Raw genomic sequence first — 20,501 nt, forward strand, 5'->3', positions numbered from 1 at the left:
TACAACACATGCCAATCCCCATTTGTTTCTTGAAAACCTCCTTGCTGTAGTTCACTTTTGCCCATTCTTCTGTAGCAGTTCTATACACCTCATCGGTTTTATTTTCACTCCTACACAGGGAATTTCAGAACTTCTTACCGCTGTTAACTTACGTGCCAGGCACGTACCCTTCGGTTTAGGTTAAATAACAACAGAATACAGCAAAAGAAGTGGGAACAGCAGACCCTGATTTCCATCAACCTGCAGTCAAGCCAACGCTTCTCTTCCTACTCAGCTCATAGTGCTTTAATCAGCTACAGTTATTAACCATACACTTTACTTATAGCCTCAGATTAAATTGAGTTGTACTGATATTTTTCTATAAACAGATGAGAAATATTCAGTAGTTTCAAATATAAAGACTGCAGAAAAATGACATTAAGGATGTACCTTTCCATCTGCAGTAAAATGAGCCTGTCAGCAAATCAAACTCGATATTGAACTTCAAAGTAACTGTGTACTTCAACAGAATGGAAATAGCATTTATTTACATCAATACATAAAACAAGCATCTTGTGCTTGTTGTAAGCATTTTATCGTCATTTAATAGAAGCACTTTGCAATTTTAGCACTTTGCAATGTGTTAACAAAGCTGAGGAGCTTCTTAAAAGACAAATATAAACTATTAATATTTCATGTGCCAAGATCTTCAGAAGTCTTTGGGACTATTGATTACTTAAACCCATTAAGTGCTATTTTGATCTTAAATTGCTAGATATCTGAAAAGAGATTCAAGCGAAGTGGTAACAGTTATTCTAAGAGCAAGCAATTTCCAGCTGTTATCATTACTGATAATGAAGTTTGCATTTTAGAGGCCACTAGTCCATAAGCAACAGCTCCTAGGACAGCTTTTTCCAGAAGATTGTGTTTTGTCTTGTATGTTCTGTTTGCTTCTGATTTAACAATGTTTGAGTCCAGTCCATAGCAGGAGCCCAGACCAGACGACAAACATGACATTAATGTCATGAGTTTTCTTACTGTGTCCCTTCTGCTTACTTTCCTTCAGAAAGTGCCGAAGATAAGACTTTAAACTCGCTTCCAGCGGCAAAAACAGAACATAGAGTAACTGTGATAAAGAAAGAGGCAGTAGCTCATTTTAACTTCATTTTGTCTACCAATTCTCCAATATTTACTTTGAATAGGAGGAAACTATGACTCCATTTCTACTTGGCCAAACTTCTTCCAAAAAGCTGAAATGTCATTAACTCAAAGAATACATAGAGTTCCTGAAATCTACGTCCTCTTTCATATTCTCTCCATTGTTCAATTAGGAAGAAAATGGTATATGAATGTAATATTTCTTTGAAATAACTTCAATGACAACTTTTCTTCTATCCTTCGGAGAAAATAAACGTAGCAACTGTTGCCCGTGCTTTGACCTAATAAGTATTTAGTCCTACGGATAATATATGAAAAACCTTTGTTTTCATACAGCCAAAATTAAGAGTTTGAAGAGTGAAGAGAGATTCACAGAGATTTTGTGTTCTGGGGTTTTTGTTTGGAGATTGTGGGGGGGGATTTTTGTTCTTTAAAAGTCATAAAACACTTTTGACTTCCCCATAGCAAACACATAGAGGACACGCAGCGCACGCATAAGCATTATGGCTCTTATGAAAATAAAGCTTTTTCCCCACCTTTTACATAAGCCAAACAAGTTATCACAACTTGTTAAAACTGGTTTGTGGTGTAACTCCTACTCTTCTCTTAAAGTAAATGAAGCTTTAAAACCTGCACTGCTCCAAAAGGTCACTCTTGGACTGGAGGTGGAAAAGTCTCCCTCCCCTTGTTCATCCTGCATCAGCTGCAACATTTCCTACACTGTTATGGTACCAAACGCTGCTGGAGAAAGTCTCCATTCCAAGCAGGAGCCATTTATCATGCTGGGGTCACAAAAGCTTATGAGAATTTTCTAAGTCAAAGAAAAGGCCACTGGAAAGCATATGTTGTCTTCTGTTTGTATTTGAGACCTCCAGATTACTAGCGGGAATAATTTAATCTGTTTTCGCTTCTCTGTTATTTGCAATACTATAACCAGCTCCCAGGAACGTGACTGACACGCGGCCACTCGCACATGAGGGCTTCAGCGGCGATACAAGGGGCGAGGACTCTGCCCTGTGCCACTGCACTGAGATAAATTGAGGGAAAAGAGAATTTTGGTAAATAAAGAAAACAAAACCTCTAAAAATAAAAGTTGACAACTGTATTGATAGCATTTTCAACCTCTTAGGAACAGTGCTGACCATCAGTTCACCTGCCAGAGCATAGCCACACAATCTGACCCATAAGCACCGCACAGACCTCATCACATCTCCCTCCAAGTCCCTCTAACACTTCATGCTCCAAATCCACAGTAGAGTTACACTTTAGAGACTCTGAATACAAAACACACATGCATAAGATATATACACGTGTATATATTTTTGGTTGCATCACTACAGCCCAGAAGTTGAACACGTTCCTGCCTCCTGGTCCTGTGTTTAGGCTGAAACATTTCTATTAATCTACTCTTACAGGCTCTGCCTTCAAATGATTTAGTATAAAGCATATTTATCACTTCAAAGCTCTGTTTGCTGCAAGATGTTTTTCCTACTAAGGCTCCAATACTTCTATGTCCCCTTCTCATTAAACAAGGCAGAAATGTAACCCTAAGAACACACTTGCACCTATAGCCTGGTCCCAGTAGGACGGGATTTCAGTGGTGCCGGGGTTAAAAATGACCTTTGCAACTCCAACCAAGGGGTTTCTCCGTCCTCCTGAGGAGCGTATTGAATTATCCACGCTGGCAGCAAAACGCAAAAGAAGAGTCAAGCCGGTTGCTCTGATATCACTGCAAAGCTACTGAGATGGGGCTTTTCCTTCAGAGCTGCGATTGCACTCAACAGGGAAGGAAAGGGAAGGCACAGAAGTTATGGAAGATAAAAGCATCTGAGGTTCTTTGCAGAGGGAAAAGTCGAGTACTGTCTGGGAGGAGAGACACAAGTCTGGGGTTTTGCTTTTAAAAGCATGTATATCCTTCTTAATTATAATTGAGGATTATATGCATAATATATATACACACAATTAAATTAAGCAATCAGGGCTCACAAACTTATCACTGAACCTCCATCCCCATGTAACCTCAGATACAATTGGTACCTCTGGACCTACCCAGCTCGCTCTTAATTTCTTCCCTCAGAAGGACAAGGTGCTGGTTTTACATTAAAATGTAATAGAAAAGCTTGGCATATCCAAAACATTGGGTAAAACTGTCACCTGAAACTGCAAAGCATTATTTTCTAAAAAAAAAAAATTGTTAAAGATTAGGAAGTAATAGTAAAAGATTAGGAAGACCCACAGACTTTCCAACGTATCGGTAAACATCTAGACAGCAACAAGAAAATGGAATTTTCGAATAATCTCTTTTCTACAGCCACATTTGACACACAGGAAGCAGATATTCATATTTATGAAGCCAACAAAAGAGAACAAAATCATTTTTGAAGCCACATAGCATTGCTGTTTCCATTTCTATTAATATAATGGAGGTGAATTTGAGCCCTTCGGTGAATGAGTAAATCCAAGCAGCGGCGCTCCCCTGGAGCCTGTGCCAAGCTGTTCAGAGAGAGCGAATTCTAGTGCTTTATAAATATTTCCGCAGGACTGTAAATACCCAGTTGGGTGGGGAAAACCTGTGTACACATCTGAAATATAGAAGCTAACGTGGCAGTAAACAGCAATAAAAAAGCTCTCTCTGTTATCCAGAAGTGCCTCTGTATCAAATATTAGCTCAGGTGTCCCTATGCATCTACTCTGCACAAGTAATAGGTACTACTAGGCATTAGCGTCAATTTAATTCATATGGAGTACTCCCAAAGCCAAGTCCGGCTTCTGGCCACATATCCTCATCAACAACTTGGCACCAGCTTCAAAATGCCTCAAAACAGTCTAAGACAAGGGGCCAGGTTAGGAAGGACCATGGTAAAGGCCAAGGAAAAGGACCAACTTTTGGAGGACTTGCACCCATCCATTCATCTGCCCCATCCCAGCCAAGACAGAACAAAGAAAAGAGCACAAGATCTCTTTAAGAAATGTGTTTCTCAAACTAACGCTTACTTGTACTTGGACTAAAACATTATTTGGGGATGATGGGCGGGGAGGTTAGAAAAAAGCCTGGGAGACACTGTTCCATGGTGAGACCACGGGGTGTTCCATGGGGTTCCATAGGGTTCCTTCACCCAGATTTGAAAACTATCCACACCACAGCCCCTTGAACACCATTTCACAGCACTGATTACCTACCCCCAGCAGCAGCAGCTGTCATATAAGCCTGTGCTTCTTGTCCTGGAATAAATATGCACTAGATACTTAGATTTTAGACATTCAAAGGACACAGATAGTCCCACATCACGCTGCCTTTTCCCCCAGGCAATACATCTTCCACTGGCTGCCAGCAGAACCACAGCGATCCAGGGCTGTGGATTGATCACGCTCTCCTTCATAACAACAGACGGGATCTTCTCACCAACAAACAACCCCAACCCCTGCCCAGCAGAGGACATCACACCATTTCTCTCTTAAAGTATATTATCATTCCACAACAGAAAAGTAGGTCGAATATGGATACCGCATCTTAAAATTGCGTTTGGGATGGGTCCAAACTCCATGAAAAGTCAAGGAGAGTGACTTCAGGAAAGGTGGATGTTGGACTGGAAAGCCGGGACCTCCATGGTCCCATCACATACACAAAGAATCAGTCAGGAAGAGGCCATCCCAAAACACAACAGAACACAGCAGGACTACGTGTTTCCAACATTATTACCAGGTCCCTTGTTGCCAGTTGCCTTTTTACCCTAATCTTTACCTCCAAATACCCTCATTATTACATTTACAGTCCTTCCTACAGTGTTCTGCTCATGTTTTCACTCATAAGCTGTTACTAACATCTTCAAACTTATCTCCTCCTTAATCAGCTGGTCTGGATTCCAGATGCAACTCGCTACATGAAAATCGCTGTACTCAGTGATAAAATGTTATCTATTTGTGTTTACACAAAGGATTATTCATTTCATATTCAGGATCTAATACACAGATAAGCCTCGCTGCAGAGTAACTGGGAAAGCTCACTAAATAAAAAGACCTCAGGGTGGCAAACCAATTATATTGTTCTTGCTCCTGGTTTTTTCCACCAGCAAAGCTATTTTAACTCCTATGAGGAGAAATAATTATTTTAAGTTGACAGTTGGAGTGACTTCAGTTACAAAGTTTAAGAGCAGCTGCAAAGGTTCCTTGAATCTCTGCATTTGATCTTCAACTCCACAGTTATGCCAGAGAGCAGCACAACTTATCTTAAATAAGCATAAAAAGAGAAAAAGTAGAGCGCTTACCCTACTTTAAATGGCTGTTGTGCAAAGAGGAATACTGAAGGTGTTCCAAATTCATAATTCAGCCCATACTGGAAAGAGAACAAAAAATGCACAACAAATGCACCAGTCTGGTTCTCACTAGGAGGGTCTCTCACAGAAGAAACATTTTTGATAAAATTTAGATCTTTTAATCATCTCCTGGTCCACAATTGCATTTGTAGGGTTAGTTTTCTTTTTTCTGCGCTATTGCAAATGTATGCAAACTTTCAAAACCAAAATGCTAGGCTTCTATTTGTACCTAAATGAGTATCACTAGACTGCTTGAACCAATTCATCCTTCAGAGGAAGGTCATGAGATGTTTTCCTGCTCTTAGAAGTCCATTTAAAAATAAACACTTCTTCAACAACATTCTCTCCAGGAATACATCCTCATCACACCAGTCGAGGAAAACAGTGTTCTGCATTTTGGAGCTCCCAGTCTTGTCTCATTAGTTCAGATGCATATTAAAAAGTTTGACTGACAATTTGTGTAACCATGTACTCAGCCCAGCTTGTCACCCTCAATAAGTTCCTAACCCTTCAGTTCAATTTCAATCAAAAAGAAGAATAAAGGTTTCAAAAGACAAGAGGCTTGAGGTTCCACCACTAAAACAAAGTCCTAGGGAAGATGCCAGGAGAAGGTGGCAGCAGCTTGTGCCAGAGGACATGGCAAAGAGCTGGGGGACGGCCAGACAGGCCACAAAGAGCCAAGAGCCTCTCCAGGTACTGCTGCTCACAAGACAACGGTCTTTTATTTTTAGAACAAAGCTTAATATTGGGGTTTCTGATGAAACCTGACAAGCTGAAGAAGTTGAGTACATTCCCAAGGGCTCAGAAGCAGACCACTGCACTTCTCCGAAGGACTGCTCTTACAAGACAAGTTTGTTGGGTGCCCTCCTTCACTTCCCTCATTTCTGTAGTCATTCACTTTTTTTACTCCTCTTTCTATAAATGGCAAAAGTGGAGAAAATGGAGATGAACAGCCTTACTGATAAAAGGTATCTCTCTCCCTAAGGCCCAAAAAATTTCCACATTTGAGCTTTAGATGGGAAATAAATAATTCCACAAGAACATCCAGATTTGAAAAGAGGCATTTCAAAGGCAAAACCATCAAGTGGGTTGTGCATTTCAAGTAAACTCATCTTCAGAACTTGGAACTCGACGGAACTTGACCAAACAAGCCGGCATTTTCACTTCAGCTGGAAGCACTAAGTCATCTCTGAAAAGAATGACCCCCATTAGAGCACACCAACCAGCTTCACAGGTGTTTCTTGAGAAGGCCAGAACTTTCCTTCAGGTGGGTTCAGATCATGGTCAGACTGAAGGTCTGGGAAGAGATAGGTTGGCACAAAACACTGGTCAGAAGAGCTCCTTCCACCCCTTCATTCACAGAACTTTGCATCTCAATGTTTTCACAACATACAGAAACTTTATTGACATTCACGAGCAGAGAAACTAACGTCATTCAGTTTCCCACTCGTTCACATTTTGTGGTTGACATTTCTAGTGTTTAAAAGGCACAACTCTGGCTGAAGACTTTTACATAAGCAAAGCACATTTTCTTTCTATCATAAGACAACTTACTGTGAACACTTTCAAATTCTGCTGAAATTAATTGTTGTAAAGATTAAGGGAATGCTGTCCACCTATCCACAAATTTCACATTCATCATGAAACCAGGCTAAATGCACTTATGAGCCTGTCAGACTGAACACAGGACCCTGACATATGCAAAGCTTCCACCAGGCTCAAATGAAAGGATATAGATAGAAAAGCACTATTTAAAGTCTTATGTGGTCCCTCCTTGCCATTACCTGGCCATGGAATTATTATACCAGTCTCAACTGGCCCATGGAATTCAGAGGTTCCTCAAAAAGCCTTATTTCATACTATTTATAGGCTCAAATCTCATAGTAATGGTTACACTGTGAACCTGGGTAGCAACAATCACAGATTAAGTTATTGTAGATACGGTCCTATATCTATATACATCATCCTAGTATTTTCAGTGCTACTTAGTCACATACTCGTTCTCATCACTCAAAAGTCTGGAATGAGGATCAAGAAAAACCAAAATACAATTAAGAATATGAGGAGTAAAGGTTTTATATCTCAAAATATCCAACGTTTGCATCAAGCAGCATAACATGGCCCAGAAACTATTTTTTCTGGTGTTTTCCCAGCAGCCCACAACGCCAACCCTAAGCCTAGACTAGACCTTACCACTAAACTAGAGGCACAAGGACCATGTTAAAGCAGGAGAGAGAGCCACAAGAATCTGCTGGGGAACCAGATGACAGCACATGATCAAAACATACATTAATGGATTAAACTTTCAGGCTAACTTTCAAAATGCATGTTCGAGGACAAGTCATACAGGTTGTTCTTGCCTAAGACAGGTATTTCAGCCTCCAGTCTTACAGGTTAAGCAAGTAGAAAACAGTTCTATCTACTGGGTTTTTTACTCTCTCACCAATGTATATTTTAAATGAACTCATAGTACTAAAAGGGGTTCTTTTATGTGGTAAAATAATATGAGCAACACTGCACATACATTTTTCTATTAGGAAAGTTGCCCCTAGTGCAACCATTTGAATGCTCAAACTGGCAATAGACACTGCACTCATTTTCCAGTGTCATCATACCCACTCCTTGAATTCAATAAGGAAACAAAGGTTTTTAACAAGAAAAACACACCACACACCCCAAACTGTCAGAATCAATATCACAAGTGAGCAATTCCCCACCTGATATGGAAATTTTTCAGAGTATGAGAATTTCAGACTAAGCTATTAACCTGAAAAGACTAAGAATACCAAGCAAATATTTTTCCCATTTTAGTAACCTGAAAAGCCTAAGAAAAGCAATGAAATATCACTCCAACTTGCAGACTATCTGGTCTTCAGCATGTGCACATATCACCTTCATCATGAGTCCTACATATATTTTAGGATCTTACCCTGGGTCTATGGTGGCAAAGATACTTCAAGTTTAAAAGGAACAGAGAGCAAAATAAAGCCCTTCATGCAGGGTTCAAAGGAGAATATTCATTTTTCTTTAGAGTGTATTAGCATAATCACAAGTCCTTACACTTGTTAAACAGAAAATTGTTCAGTTGATCACATCGGGAAACTCACAGCAGAATAGGGAGAGTCTAACTGAGACATATTAGTTCCAAGTACCTTGGGAAATAACACCAGTAGTCTCCAGTAAAAAGTGAATTGGATCGTGGAAGAGCCTATAAACCCTTCACTAAAAACCAAACACCAATGCCTCAGCTCTTCCCATTTCTTCCACTAGTTCCCGTGTTTCATTGCTCAGACTCAGATGGACCACGGAGGTGGTGCGGTACAAACACAGCTAATCCACCTCATCCAGAAACTGAGAAGATTATACCCCAAAACAGAGCAAAAATAGAGCTGTTCTATGCCGAGCATCTTGCTTCTCCATTTTCACAGCCTCGGTGGGGAAGGAAGGAGCCGAGACGGTTATTGTCACAAAAATGTTAGTGCATTTTTCTAGACAGAAGGATCCAGGCAAAACCACCACTTTTTGTTTATGGTTTAAGATTGCCATGCAACTTTCCACAAATAAATAGCGGAGCCAGAGCCCCTGTCCCAGAGATATTACCATCTATTTAGACTAATATAAGGATGAAGGTTGTGGGATGTAGCAAAATGCAAAGATGCAAGGTTGTCTGGTGAACAATTTAACACAGGTTTTCATTCTCTGGGTGTATGCTCATAAAACACAGGTCAGAGCCAAACAGACAGAGTAGACAACAGTTTCTATCATTTTTAATGAGAACACAACATTGTTTCTCTGCTGTTATTTCGTGTTTGCAGAACTAACTTATTCCAACTGCGTTTTCTCTCCATGTGGCACGAGATTTGTTATTCAAGCACCTTTCCTTGCAAGGCTGCAGGGAGAAAAGGGAGCAAATTTATATCATTCTTCCTCATTGTTTGCATTTCTCTGAATAGAGATTTTCACTGTGGTGTGAATTCTGTTTAAATTCATTTTCCACAAATAATTTCCCCTGTTCCCGTAGCTGTGTGTGAGCACATATCCCAGCACACAGCAAACTTCTACAACATCACATTTAGTGCAATATTCTTAACGGACTCAAAACGCTTAGGAAGGAGCAAATGAAAGGCTTTTATTGCATCCCTCCCATCACTATCAGCCCACATTATTTAGTTTTACCGAAGTATTCCTGCATTTCTCCTGTTTGCCGCCGCTTTTATCCAGAGCTTTTCTGCATTAAAAATACCCACTGTTGGAGTGAACAGCAACCCCCCTCCCGCCTCACCATTTTTATCACCCTTGATTGCCCTAACAGTGCATTAGCAGTTAAATATATATATATATATATATCTATATTCTACCACTTAAGCTTGCCTGCCTGAAAGAGCAGATGATGCCCATTCAAGCAGCTTCTCTGCGCTCAGATGCCCCATCAATATCAATGCAAATTCCCCACAGAGAATGGCTTACAAAGGCTGGGCTGCTGCGAACATTTATAGCATAATTCAACACTGTTAATGAAGTAACCGTGACACAAACCAGAAAGAATACCAGTTAAATATGTCAGGTCTTAGCCACATGAAGAGAAATTAATATATACGCTTAGATATTATCTGAATCGTGAAACAACTACAGGCTCTGCGTTAGTAAATAGCGCAGTTGTACCAACCCACAAAAAACCCCTTGAACGCTGAAAGGTGATGAGGTTTAACAGATAATTCTGGAAATGGTGGAAAAGCTACTGTTAGCTTCATTTCAGGATAGAAAATGGTGTGGAAAATCAGCATAGGTGACCTAACTTACAGTTCAGTTTCTCTCAAGTAGATACGCTCAAGTGCAGTCTACTTCAATAACATCAAAATAGAAATTATCAAATACCGTCAAAAAGAAAAAGTTAAGCTTCAGGTTGAATGCCATCAGTAAATATATATATCTATATAAATACATCTCAACCGAAGAAGTGTAATTACATTAAAAGTACCCAAGTATGAGAATAGCACCCATCTTTTAATTTCCAGTCATCAGTTTTAGACATTGCCTGAGACATGAGTCTAATATCTAGTCCTGGGTGCTCATCAGTGCACCCACTGGCAATTTCAAGCAATTTTGCAATAAAAACAAGATTTCTGAGCTACAGTCATCTCATTTTTACAAGCACTTGCTATCTTTATCACTTTATGATTTACCGTTAAAAAGGGGATATGAGGCATCTAGTGATTTAAAAGATTCTCCTCCTTGGAGTAAAATCCTTTAAAAATATGCTTCTATATTCCTATGCTCACTATACACTGCGAAACTGATAGAAATGAACCTATCAATCTAATACTCTACTCCCATAACTACATAAAAATCATACTACTCATATCATTGCTTTCCCAACAGCAATACTTGAATTACAATGCGTGAAGTGATTCGCATTAGTTCCCTAATTAGATATTCTTTTCCCATTACCCAAAAAAAGGGTACTCGATGCAATGGAAGCGTGCACAACACGTTATTAATCACTGTCAACAATGTGAAAGGTTGCAAAGATAACTGCTCATCATTATAGAATCTAGGCAGGTGGCCAAGAAGAAAGATATTAAGTTATCATCAATGGTTATGAATAGTTATCGGCTTCCAAAGTTCAACACTCAAATATCTGATATACTGCAGAGATCTGCCTCGGGAAAACCTTGATTTTAGGAGGGTTTTCCTCTTCTCTGCTAATGGAGCACCTGTGACAAAGGTTTTCATCTGACAACACACTGGGATCCTAAACACACAATAGTTCAGATATTGGAGTCCAAGACTTCATTATGAAGAATTTGCTAAAGTGCGTGGTCAAGTTTTCCTCTTGAGCATCAAGGATTCAACTAAGCTATTAAATAATCAGTGTTGGTTTATGTTACCTTTGACACTGTCTGGAAAGGAAAGTCTATTACAAACAAAAACAAACTGTATTTATCCAGCCATTAAACAGAAATCCAGGTTGAGCGTTTTCATTATTTACATATCAGAAAAAAACAAATCAAAATCTTAAATTAGAATCCACATTCTAGTTTAGTAAGAATTAATATAAGACTAGAAATTAACTGTTATAATGTAAAAAGCACTGTAGATTACTAATCTTAATTGGCAACAAAAGATATCCTTAAAAGTTCATTATAGGAACTGACTTGCAATAGAAGAATTTCAGCATAATATTCTCTTTCAGAATAAAATCAGTCACTCCAAACTCCCAAAAAACTTGGGCATGGTATCTGGACACCCTTTAAGTCTGCTAAAAATATGTGGAAGCTTTAAGGAAATGTAATTGCATCCTGTTGTATCCTCCGAGGACCGAACTAACAGCCTTTGTATTCCCTCTCTTCCCAAGGCACATCCCCACATGGTTGGGGTTACAATACACTCGGAGCACGGTGAGGTTGTTAATAGCACATATTGATGTTCATCAGGGATGGGGGGGGTTGTCTTCCTGACCCCAGGAACAGATGTGAGCCCGATAATCTACTGGGTAAATGAAGTATAATATATTTACTGTGGTACGCACAGTACTGGCCAGGGCTGAGAAAGAATAGACTCTGTCCTCCTCCAGCCATTCCCAAACTTAGACTCTCCTGCTCAGACAAGATTCACTGAAGAAAATTAGAAAAATTAAAAGAAAAAAAGAACTTTTCTTCACTCTGAATATTTTAAGTACACCCACTGGAAAGGCTGATGGAAAAGCTGCAACCAAAACTGCTACTGGAGTTCATAAACGCGAGAGACCTTTACACTACTCCCTCATCCGAAATCATGACTTAAATTAGAGGTTTACTTTGAAGACACCTAGGAAGATAAGCTTATTACCCTGTTTAATTGGTTTAGACATGCACCTCTTTAGAGACATTCAAAACATCTCCGACCAAAGCCTTAATCATAAATAAGTCCTTCTGCACTCCACTGGCACCTGCTTTTGTTGCACAACTGGTGTTATTAGTCAGGATACATCACCTTAAGGCAGAAGAAATGAAACAGTGACAATAATTTACAGACTATAGACTTTTTTTTTCCTTTTAGAACTAAGGACGAGCATATACTTCAATTTTTAAGCAGATTTCCTTACACGGGGTGAATGCTTGCACTATATTTGTTTTCATGGTGCATACCTTGTGTTCTAGTCTGCAAGATCTGCCATCTCCCTCATTTCTAACCTCTCTTATTCTACTGCATTCACAGGACTTGCTTAGAAATTTTCAGTATCACAGCACTGAATACAAGACATTTGAAAAATTACCTTGTTTGGTACAATATAGAAAAAAAAAATAAAGAAAAAGACTCATTTAAATAGGAAAAAATTCAAAGACACTCAAGTAACACAGGCAACTCCATCTTTTGGAGTATCAGATGCATGTTGTTTATCCCAAACAAATAACCCGAGTTACTGAAGATCTGAGAGTCGCCACTGTCATCATAATGAAGAACTGAAAGACTTTAGAAAATAGACTATCAGCTGAATGCTTGCAGCACGGAGAGCTCCAGTTTTCCACCTATAAATGAGGTTTTCCATAACAAGCTTACCTTGTCTCTATCCATTTCTCAACTTACTCTGTTATCACATCTCAGAAGCTACTCTCTGCCCCTCAGCTCCTTTGAATAAAGCTCCTTTTTTTTAGTGCAGAACACTACACAAGCCTGAGTACATATTTATTACCATCAATGTGCGATAGCCCCTAGAGACATCCAGGCATCATACCCTGTTAGCAAGAAAAGGAATCACAGCCTTCAATATTGTGCTATTTCTTTCTGAATGCTGCAAAGACAGGCTAATTTGTGAGCCGGCTCATTCCCTTCTGCAGGACGAACAACACAATTCTGTTTAAGGAAAATATAGAAACCAACTTTTGAGGAATGTTTGGGAGCCTCTCAGTAGCTCCAAAGACAAGGCTGGTTCCCATCAGAAAGGTCCTCTGTCACCTCCTACCTCTTGGTTACTTTGCATTGCAAGAAGAACAGAAATGGAGTGTGAATTGTCTGATGGGCAAAACGAGAAACTCAGAAATTATGTCCCTTCCCAGTTTTCCTCCGCAGAGAAAAGGGAAATTACGTCTTCATCTAGAAAACAAATAGTAAAATACTGCGCTGCAAGGGGATTTCAGGTTGGGAGAACAACTTAGCCCAGCAGTCTCCTTCTAGTTAAAGTTCCATCAATGTAACCTTGAATACCTTAAGGACAAGGTACCTGTTTTCATCTGTAACATCTCTTTTGCTACCAGGTTCTGTTACTTTCTAAATAGTCCTTTTAGCGATCCTTTGAAAGCGATACACGAAGTTGAGAGCACACAGATGTACAATGCGTTTCAAAGAGAAATACATAGCTGGGAAACACACACATTTCTCACACTCGCTAAAAGCTTCTTCACCTGCACTGAAACCTATTTTAGAGCCACAAACTGCACCAGTAAATATGCTTCAAGTCATCTGTAGTACTGGCTCTACACTTAACACAAACCTAATTTCTTTGTTAACGACTATACTATAGCTTTACTGCTACTGGAAGTTGTCACTAGTATTTGTTTCTTAAAGTTGTTATAAATTGCTGTAGTGCACAAGCATAAATAAATGTGTCAAACTAGACTATAATCAACCAGAAAAAAACCCCAAGACTCGGTGCCTAAAAATAAATACTGACAAATCTGTGTCTGTCTCTCCCTAATGCCTCCCTTTCCCAAAGACCCTTAAGGTAAGATTAGCTTTGAAATATGCCCTAAAATTAGTAAATAAATCAGAATTACCACAGAGACTATTTCCTTTACACTCCCTCCTGCCTTTCCCCATTCCCTTTGCCTTTCCTACCCCTCCCTTCAGTAGGGATATCAAAACAGATAGTGGACCTCAGGGATATCAATGTGCTTCCAGGCACAGACGTCACGAGAGGCAATATCTGACTGTCCAGCATGGATTTACCAGCTATTTAGGTTTTGAAGAATTTAATATCACGGCCCACACGTTATTCCATATCACAATTACTCCAAAGGCTAGCCATTTGCATAATAAAGCATATTTTTCTAAGGAGGTGTGCAGGAAACGACACGCTAATGAGTTCTAGTATGTATTATCTGAAAGTCACACCTGCTTTATAAACACAATTAAAACCACAACCTCTAATGTTTACTTGCTTGTACCTTTTATGTACCAGACAGAGACATTTGTCCTATTAAATGAACAAAACCACATAGTATTGCAAAAATGTGTCCTGATTCACTTGAAATTCCAAAGTTTACATGGGACTGTTCACATATATAAATACGGCAGGAGCGGGCTGGCCTCTGAAGACGTGCACCAGGGAAAGATATGGTTTGAAATGCAGAAAGAATGAGGGAACTGCTAAATCAGTGCTGAAGAATGGAAGGACAGGTGAGGTGCATTTCAAAGCCGCAGAAACATTTCCAACAACACTTTGGAATCTGACAAGTTGGGGTAAATTGTTCTCAGTTTAACCAGTAACAGAAGAAAACGTCTTAGTGGGCAGGGAGCTCCGCATAGCATCCTATAACCCACGTTTGATACAAATGGAGCAGGCTTTTGACATCAGAAATTCACTTTATTTTGAAACTAATGTTCAAAATAAAATACATACTATACTGCATAGCACTTCAATGTATTTACTGCTTGATCCTTTTGGTTCCATTTAATTGAAATTAGATTAATGAAACCACTAGGATCTTATCCATCAAATCCTCTGCCTAAGGAATTTTAAGAGTTTAGGCTCAGCTTGCCCCAATTCCTATTTTCTTTGTGCTTTTTTTGAGAGCCCTTGGTTCTTTCTTCGTTTTCCCATTTTCACGCTTCCAGTTTTCCATACTCGGTCTGCAACATTAGGAACAAATATGGAACAAATCAGTGCAGTTCTTGCGTCTCTTTCATAGGGTAGGACCTGTTTCCTCCGCATGTGCAGAGCTTCAATTTATCAGCAGATTTTTCAAGAAATAAAGAAAATTGAGGGGAAACAGATGATGGAGGAAGAAAATAAAACCTGTTGTGAAGCACAAGTGTTCCCGACCTGGTCAAACACAATAAGACTAATGATATTTAGCCCTTGGAACAAACACAGTACAAATCCAGCACAGCCTAAAGCTTTTAGATACAGGAGATCATTTACAATATCCCAGCTAATTTATGGCCATTATTACTTGTAGCCATCTAAGATAAGAAGGATAATCATCTCTAGTGCCCGTTTTAGATGCTATATAGATATACACATAGATGCAAGCAAGGAAGTGCTTGCAGGGTAGCTTATATAAAGTATACATCAGCCTTAACCTCACTCCTTTGGGTCTGGAAATAACCAACTCTTCTGTATTATTCAATGCAGTTTCAGCAAATAGAAATTATTCCTACGTGATTTTACACAGTTCTATTTAAAATGGTATCTGTACTTAACCAAATACTCTTTTGCAGAAGCGTTTCGTGCTTTCCAGGATTTTGGAATAAACCCACAAGAATAATTGTTGTGCATTTGGTGCATGTTCAGGAAAGCGGGTGTGAGGCTTTTGTGTGTATGTAATTCATCCCCGCGCTCTGTTTTTGGTTAAGATCCAGAACTGGGCGTCCAGCCGTAACAAGTGCCATTGGCAACGTTGGAAAAGATGTTCTAAATGTTTTTAACAGAGTCTCGTCTTTTGCAATGTGGTGTTTCATTCATAAATTGTCCCTGTTCTCTTGCTCAGTGGATTTTTATTGCATTTCTTTTCTCCATAAAAGCCCAGTTAGTTACATTATCAAAACACCACCCAGCAGCTGGCTGTAATTTCATAAGCTAAGCCTTACTGCAATTTATAAGTGGTTATACTTGAGTGCTTTCACGCTGGCAAACATCAACTGCATTAATGTCTCAGCACAAAAATCTACTAATAAATGTGGTGCTTGGCCAACATCGCCTCACTTTAAACAACACAAATTCTCAATATGAGAAGGTCAATACATGCGAGACCACTTAGGCTCTTTAAATTACCTTTGATAGGGAGGCAGAAGCAAAGTATCCTCAAGCAAACATGAAGCGTATCAATAAAAACCCAGGAAAAACGTAACACAAGCTGAAGAGAAAGCGACAGCATATGGCTCCAGTCGTGTGCATCGTGACGACTGTTTCCATAAAAACAAGTCAAGAGAGAAGAAGCCCCACGGAAAAAAGTGTTAGTCTGATTTTAACACTGTAAAACTGCAACTCACACATCTTTCTTAAAAAAAAAAAAAGGAAGTTTTCTATCAAGAAGAAAGAGGCGGGGAGAATCCTACTGAAAGTCCACAATCAGTTCAGCTTTACAAGGTCCAGTGCCAGATCCACCACACATCTGTGGTAGCATGGCCAAGTAGCTGGAAATGACAAAAAAACAGTCAAAAAACCAAAAACAATCAACCACAAAGCCAACCAAGCACCTATAAGCCCCATGAGGTGCAACATGAGACATCCCTTCCCAAGAACTACCAGCCTAATACACCAGGTAGGCACAAATAAACCTCTGCTTATCTTATCATTTTCAGTTTTTATGAGCGCCAAAAGTTTAGACAGACAACAGAACACATATAAGCATATACAATATGCATTCATAGAGTTCCCCCTGAAGTCTGAATTCATTACACAATTATATTTTACTCATTCAAAGAGGGTTCATTCAGGCAGAGCAGAAGTCACTTCTGTCACTATCGCTCAGACATTTCTCTACCATGTTCCATTAACTTAGAGCTACTGATCTGAATGAGAAATCATAAAGAATGGGAATGAGGGATAGAAATCAACTGAAGAAATATTCCATTCTGCCCATCAGCACAAAGAACGCGTTTAATCAGAACACGGGGCAGTACTAAATTTTTCATTACAGAGGATGGCTGAAATGTACCTAAGTAGATCATTTCAGCAGCAGTTTTTATCTGCTTTACAGTGATTTCCTCAAGTTTCTCCAAGAATATCAGTGAATTTACTGGTCATGAGCAATCATCCATTTTCAGTATCAAAACAAGAACCTACACACAAACCCAGCACCATCTGTATCACTCCTGTATTTAAAGACTTCGTTGCCAAGGTCATATATTGGCATAAAGCCGACTCACTTTATCCACATTCATGTTCATAATCCTACAGCCTTCGGACGGTCCACTTAGATGGTGTTAAACCTCAGCAACTTCTTCACTCCCCTATTACAAGTTGCATGGGACTTGGCTGTGTAATCCCCACTAGAGCCAGCCTAAGTTCTGTACATAGATGCGATGCTATCCCAAATATTAAGAGTAGAGTCCTTTTAAACTCAGCCTGGGAAGGTAACACGGGGTTAGGACAAGAACCGGCTTCTGTTGATTGCAGCAATATCAGACAGAGGCCATTTTCCAGCTCTTGAAGATCTGCTAACACACAAAAACCAAAGCCTCGTACCTCTACAAAATAAGCCTAAGTACTAAATCTTGTCTTGCTTTAATCAATATAGCTATTAAGTAGATACCTAGAAATACACTCATAAAAAAAAAAAAGGCAAATTAAGCTTTATTTCTATACCACAAATGCAAACCTAGCTTTTTGTATTTGACTTGGGAAGGACATGTCAGATGCACCATTGACTGGTGCACATATACACACCAGTTTCTTAATGCAACAACGGTTGACACTACACTCATAAAATATATCGTTATAAAAAGGAGAATGCACTTGCCCAATTTAAAATTAGCTTGGTCTTATTTCTTCTAGCACAAGCCTCATTTCCAATAACAAAAGTGTCTACTGATGATTTTTAATGGCCCTTGATCGCACACCCGCTTTTCTCAATCAAAAAAATCTCAGAATGTTAAGCTTCAGAATAAAGTCCATATTCCTATTCAACTCCACAATAACAACTGAATTGCACCAACACTTATATTCCAAACTGATTTTTCCCTGTCTAAGCACCAACCTTTCCCTGGAAAATTCTGTAGGAAATGAAATGTAACACTCTATTAAGACTTGTTTTGCAAACAGAAGTGAGAGAGATCATCCAAGCATGCAGAGTCATTAAACTGGATCTTACATATATCATTATAAATTTAATAATCTCCATGACGGCTAGAGTTCAAGTTAAAATGAGCGTCAGCAAAGCATGACCAATTGATGTTATCCCAGCTGCCACCAAGCCTCACTTGGGGTTATATTATATATTCAGAGGCCCCGTCCTACATGTGCACCAAGCACCCAGAGCCAGGAGCAGATGGGAGATGTAGCTTTCTATACCTATCAACACACAGACACAGACATAATTGCATATTAATTTCAGTGCATCAGAACAATTACAGGACGCTTTGGTGCTGCAGGACCCAGATGTTGTTCCCATCGTACCCTATATGAGGTATAACGTCATATACTTAAGGAGAAAGACGTGTACGAGCAGCCTCCAGGAATTAAGTCGATAGAAGGATTTGGTTTCAACCCTTATTGATTTTCTTCAGTCCAAAAAAGCTTCCGTGATAAAAGCAAAAAGCAGCTTCTTGGTTACTAGATGACGCTTGGTGCAATTAAAATATTATACATTTAGGACCTCTATTTCATTCCCCAAATGTCGTTTCTCTCTAAGGAAACAGCTGCATTTTATCCAATTTCTCAAAGTTTTCCAGGCTGCTTAGATTTCTAACAGGGTGACAGAGAACTCGCTCTTATTCTTCAGCAGACTTGATGCAATTGCGACAAACACCCCTCTCTCTAAAATTAGACAGTGCTGTTCAACAGCAAAATAATAGCTGGCAGTCAATTGTTTTTCCAACTCACTTATCAACTGAAATAAAAAATCACATGTATGAGCTACAAGAAAAAGGAGCTTTCCACACAAAGCTGAACACACGGTGTTTTCTACCACACATCAAATCTGCGTGGAAAACGACATAAATGATTCATACAGTAGAAACATGTCAGGTTTTACAGTTTACTTGACTGCTGCCCAGAAAACAACTTTAAAGTCCCAATTGTTCAAAAGCCACAGTTTGTCTGGGACGGCAGCTTCGTTTAGGTCAACTTAATGTGCCGATGCATTAGTATTAAATAACACAGACCACCTTGACGCACTTTTTGTACAAAATAAGGTCCGCCAGCTGACATTCAACACATTCCACTGTGCATTTTGTCTCAAGTCAAAGTTACATCTGGAAACCGCAGTAAAACGCGATCGCTGCCATCAGGACAATGATACTGACAAGCACGCAACATCTTCAGCAAATTTAATCACCAAATCCCAAGAAAACAATTTAACCTCTCTAATGATATCAATAGAAACGTTAAAGCAGTAATGCATCAATAATCTGTCCAGACTCAGCAAGAGGCAGTATACTTCTAAGTCTTTCCATCAACAACTACCTAAAATCCTGTGTATTTTTCCCTTCTTTCACTCACATTACCATTTTCCCTTCCCTCAGCTCTTTGTGCCACACATTGAACAAGCCTGAAGAGAAAAAACAAACACTTCTTTTCAAATATATAACCAGAAAAAGAGACCTACAGCTGGCTAAGCGTAACGAGCAGCAACACCATTGATGAAAGAGTTATGAGGAGCTCTTCTGTATCTCATTCAGCAATTTAAGCAGAAAGCGCTTCCACCTTTTGTCACTTACCCTTTTTTGATCTTCCAGTCCATGTGTCACAGGTTTTCTCTTCTGATGTTGGCTGGATTCGGAGCCAGGTTCCATTTCCCAGCTATAAAGACTCTTCCAGGCTCTTTAAACTTTCCCTAAAAATCCATAGCATGGACAACAACAAAAATCTAAAAATAATTTTAAAAAAAAAGGCAAGAAAACTCCTTCAAATCTTGTCCATGTTTCTTTTATAGTCCTTCTAAATTCTTGTTTGCTCATTATCTTAACAAGCAGCCATTCCGCGAGGCTCCGTATCCTATTGTAGCTTAGCCCAAGGTTCCCATTTGCGCGCCTTAGAGCAGGATGACGGAGCCGAATCCAAACCCAGGGGTTCGTGCCACATTATTGCTCCATCAGCAGCCTTTTCAGTGCGGTCCGGGCACGGGTAATTTATATGTCAATAAAGGTGTAAATGTGCATTTAATCCACTGTGTTGATATTATCAGCATC

At 39.4% G+C, this 20,501-nt stretch overlaps 1 protein-coding gene across 1 annotated transcript in view; it reads right to left on the bottom strand.

Annotated features, from left to right (window-relative positions):
* Positions 1–20,105, bottom strand: part of NAV2 (neuron navigator 2) — a gene marked incomplete at both ends in the record, with an annotated part of 363,557 nt that extends 343,452 nt beyond the window's left edge. Inside the window, one exon of the mRNA XM_080345864.1 lies at positions 20,031–20,105. Within this exon, the coding sequence (XP_080201990.1) occupies positions 20,031–20,105 (75 nt within the window). The remainder of the gene's footprint in view (positions 1–20,030) is intronic.
* Positions 20,106–20,501: the final 396 nt, after the last annotated feature.

Source organism: Nesoenas mayeri (genome assembly GCF_963082525.1).
Source record: "Nesoenas mayeri genome assembly, chromosome: 5".
Classification (NCBI taxonomy): Eukaryota; Metazoa; Chordata; class Aves; order Columbiformes; family Columbidae; genus Nesoenas; species Nesoenas mayeri.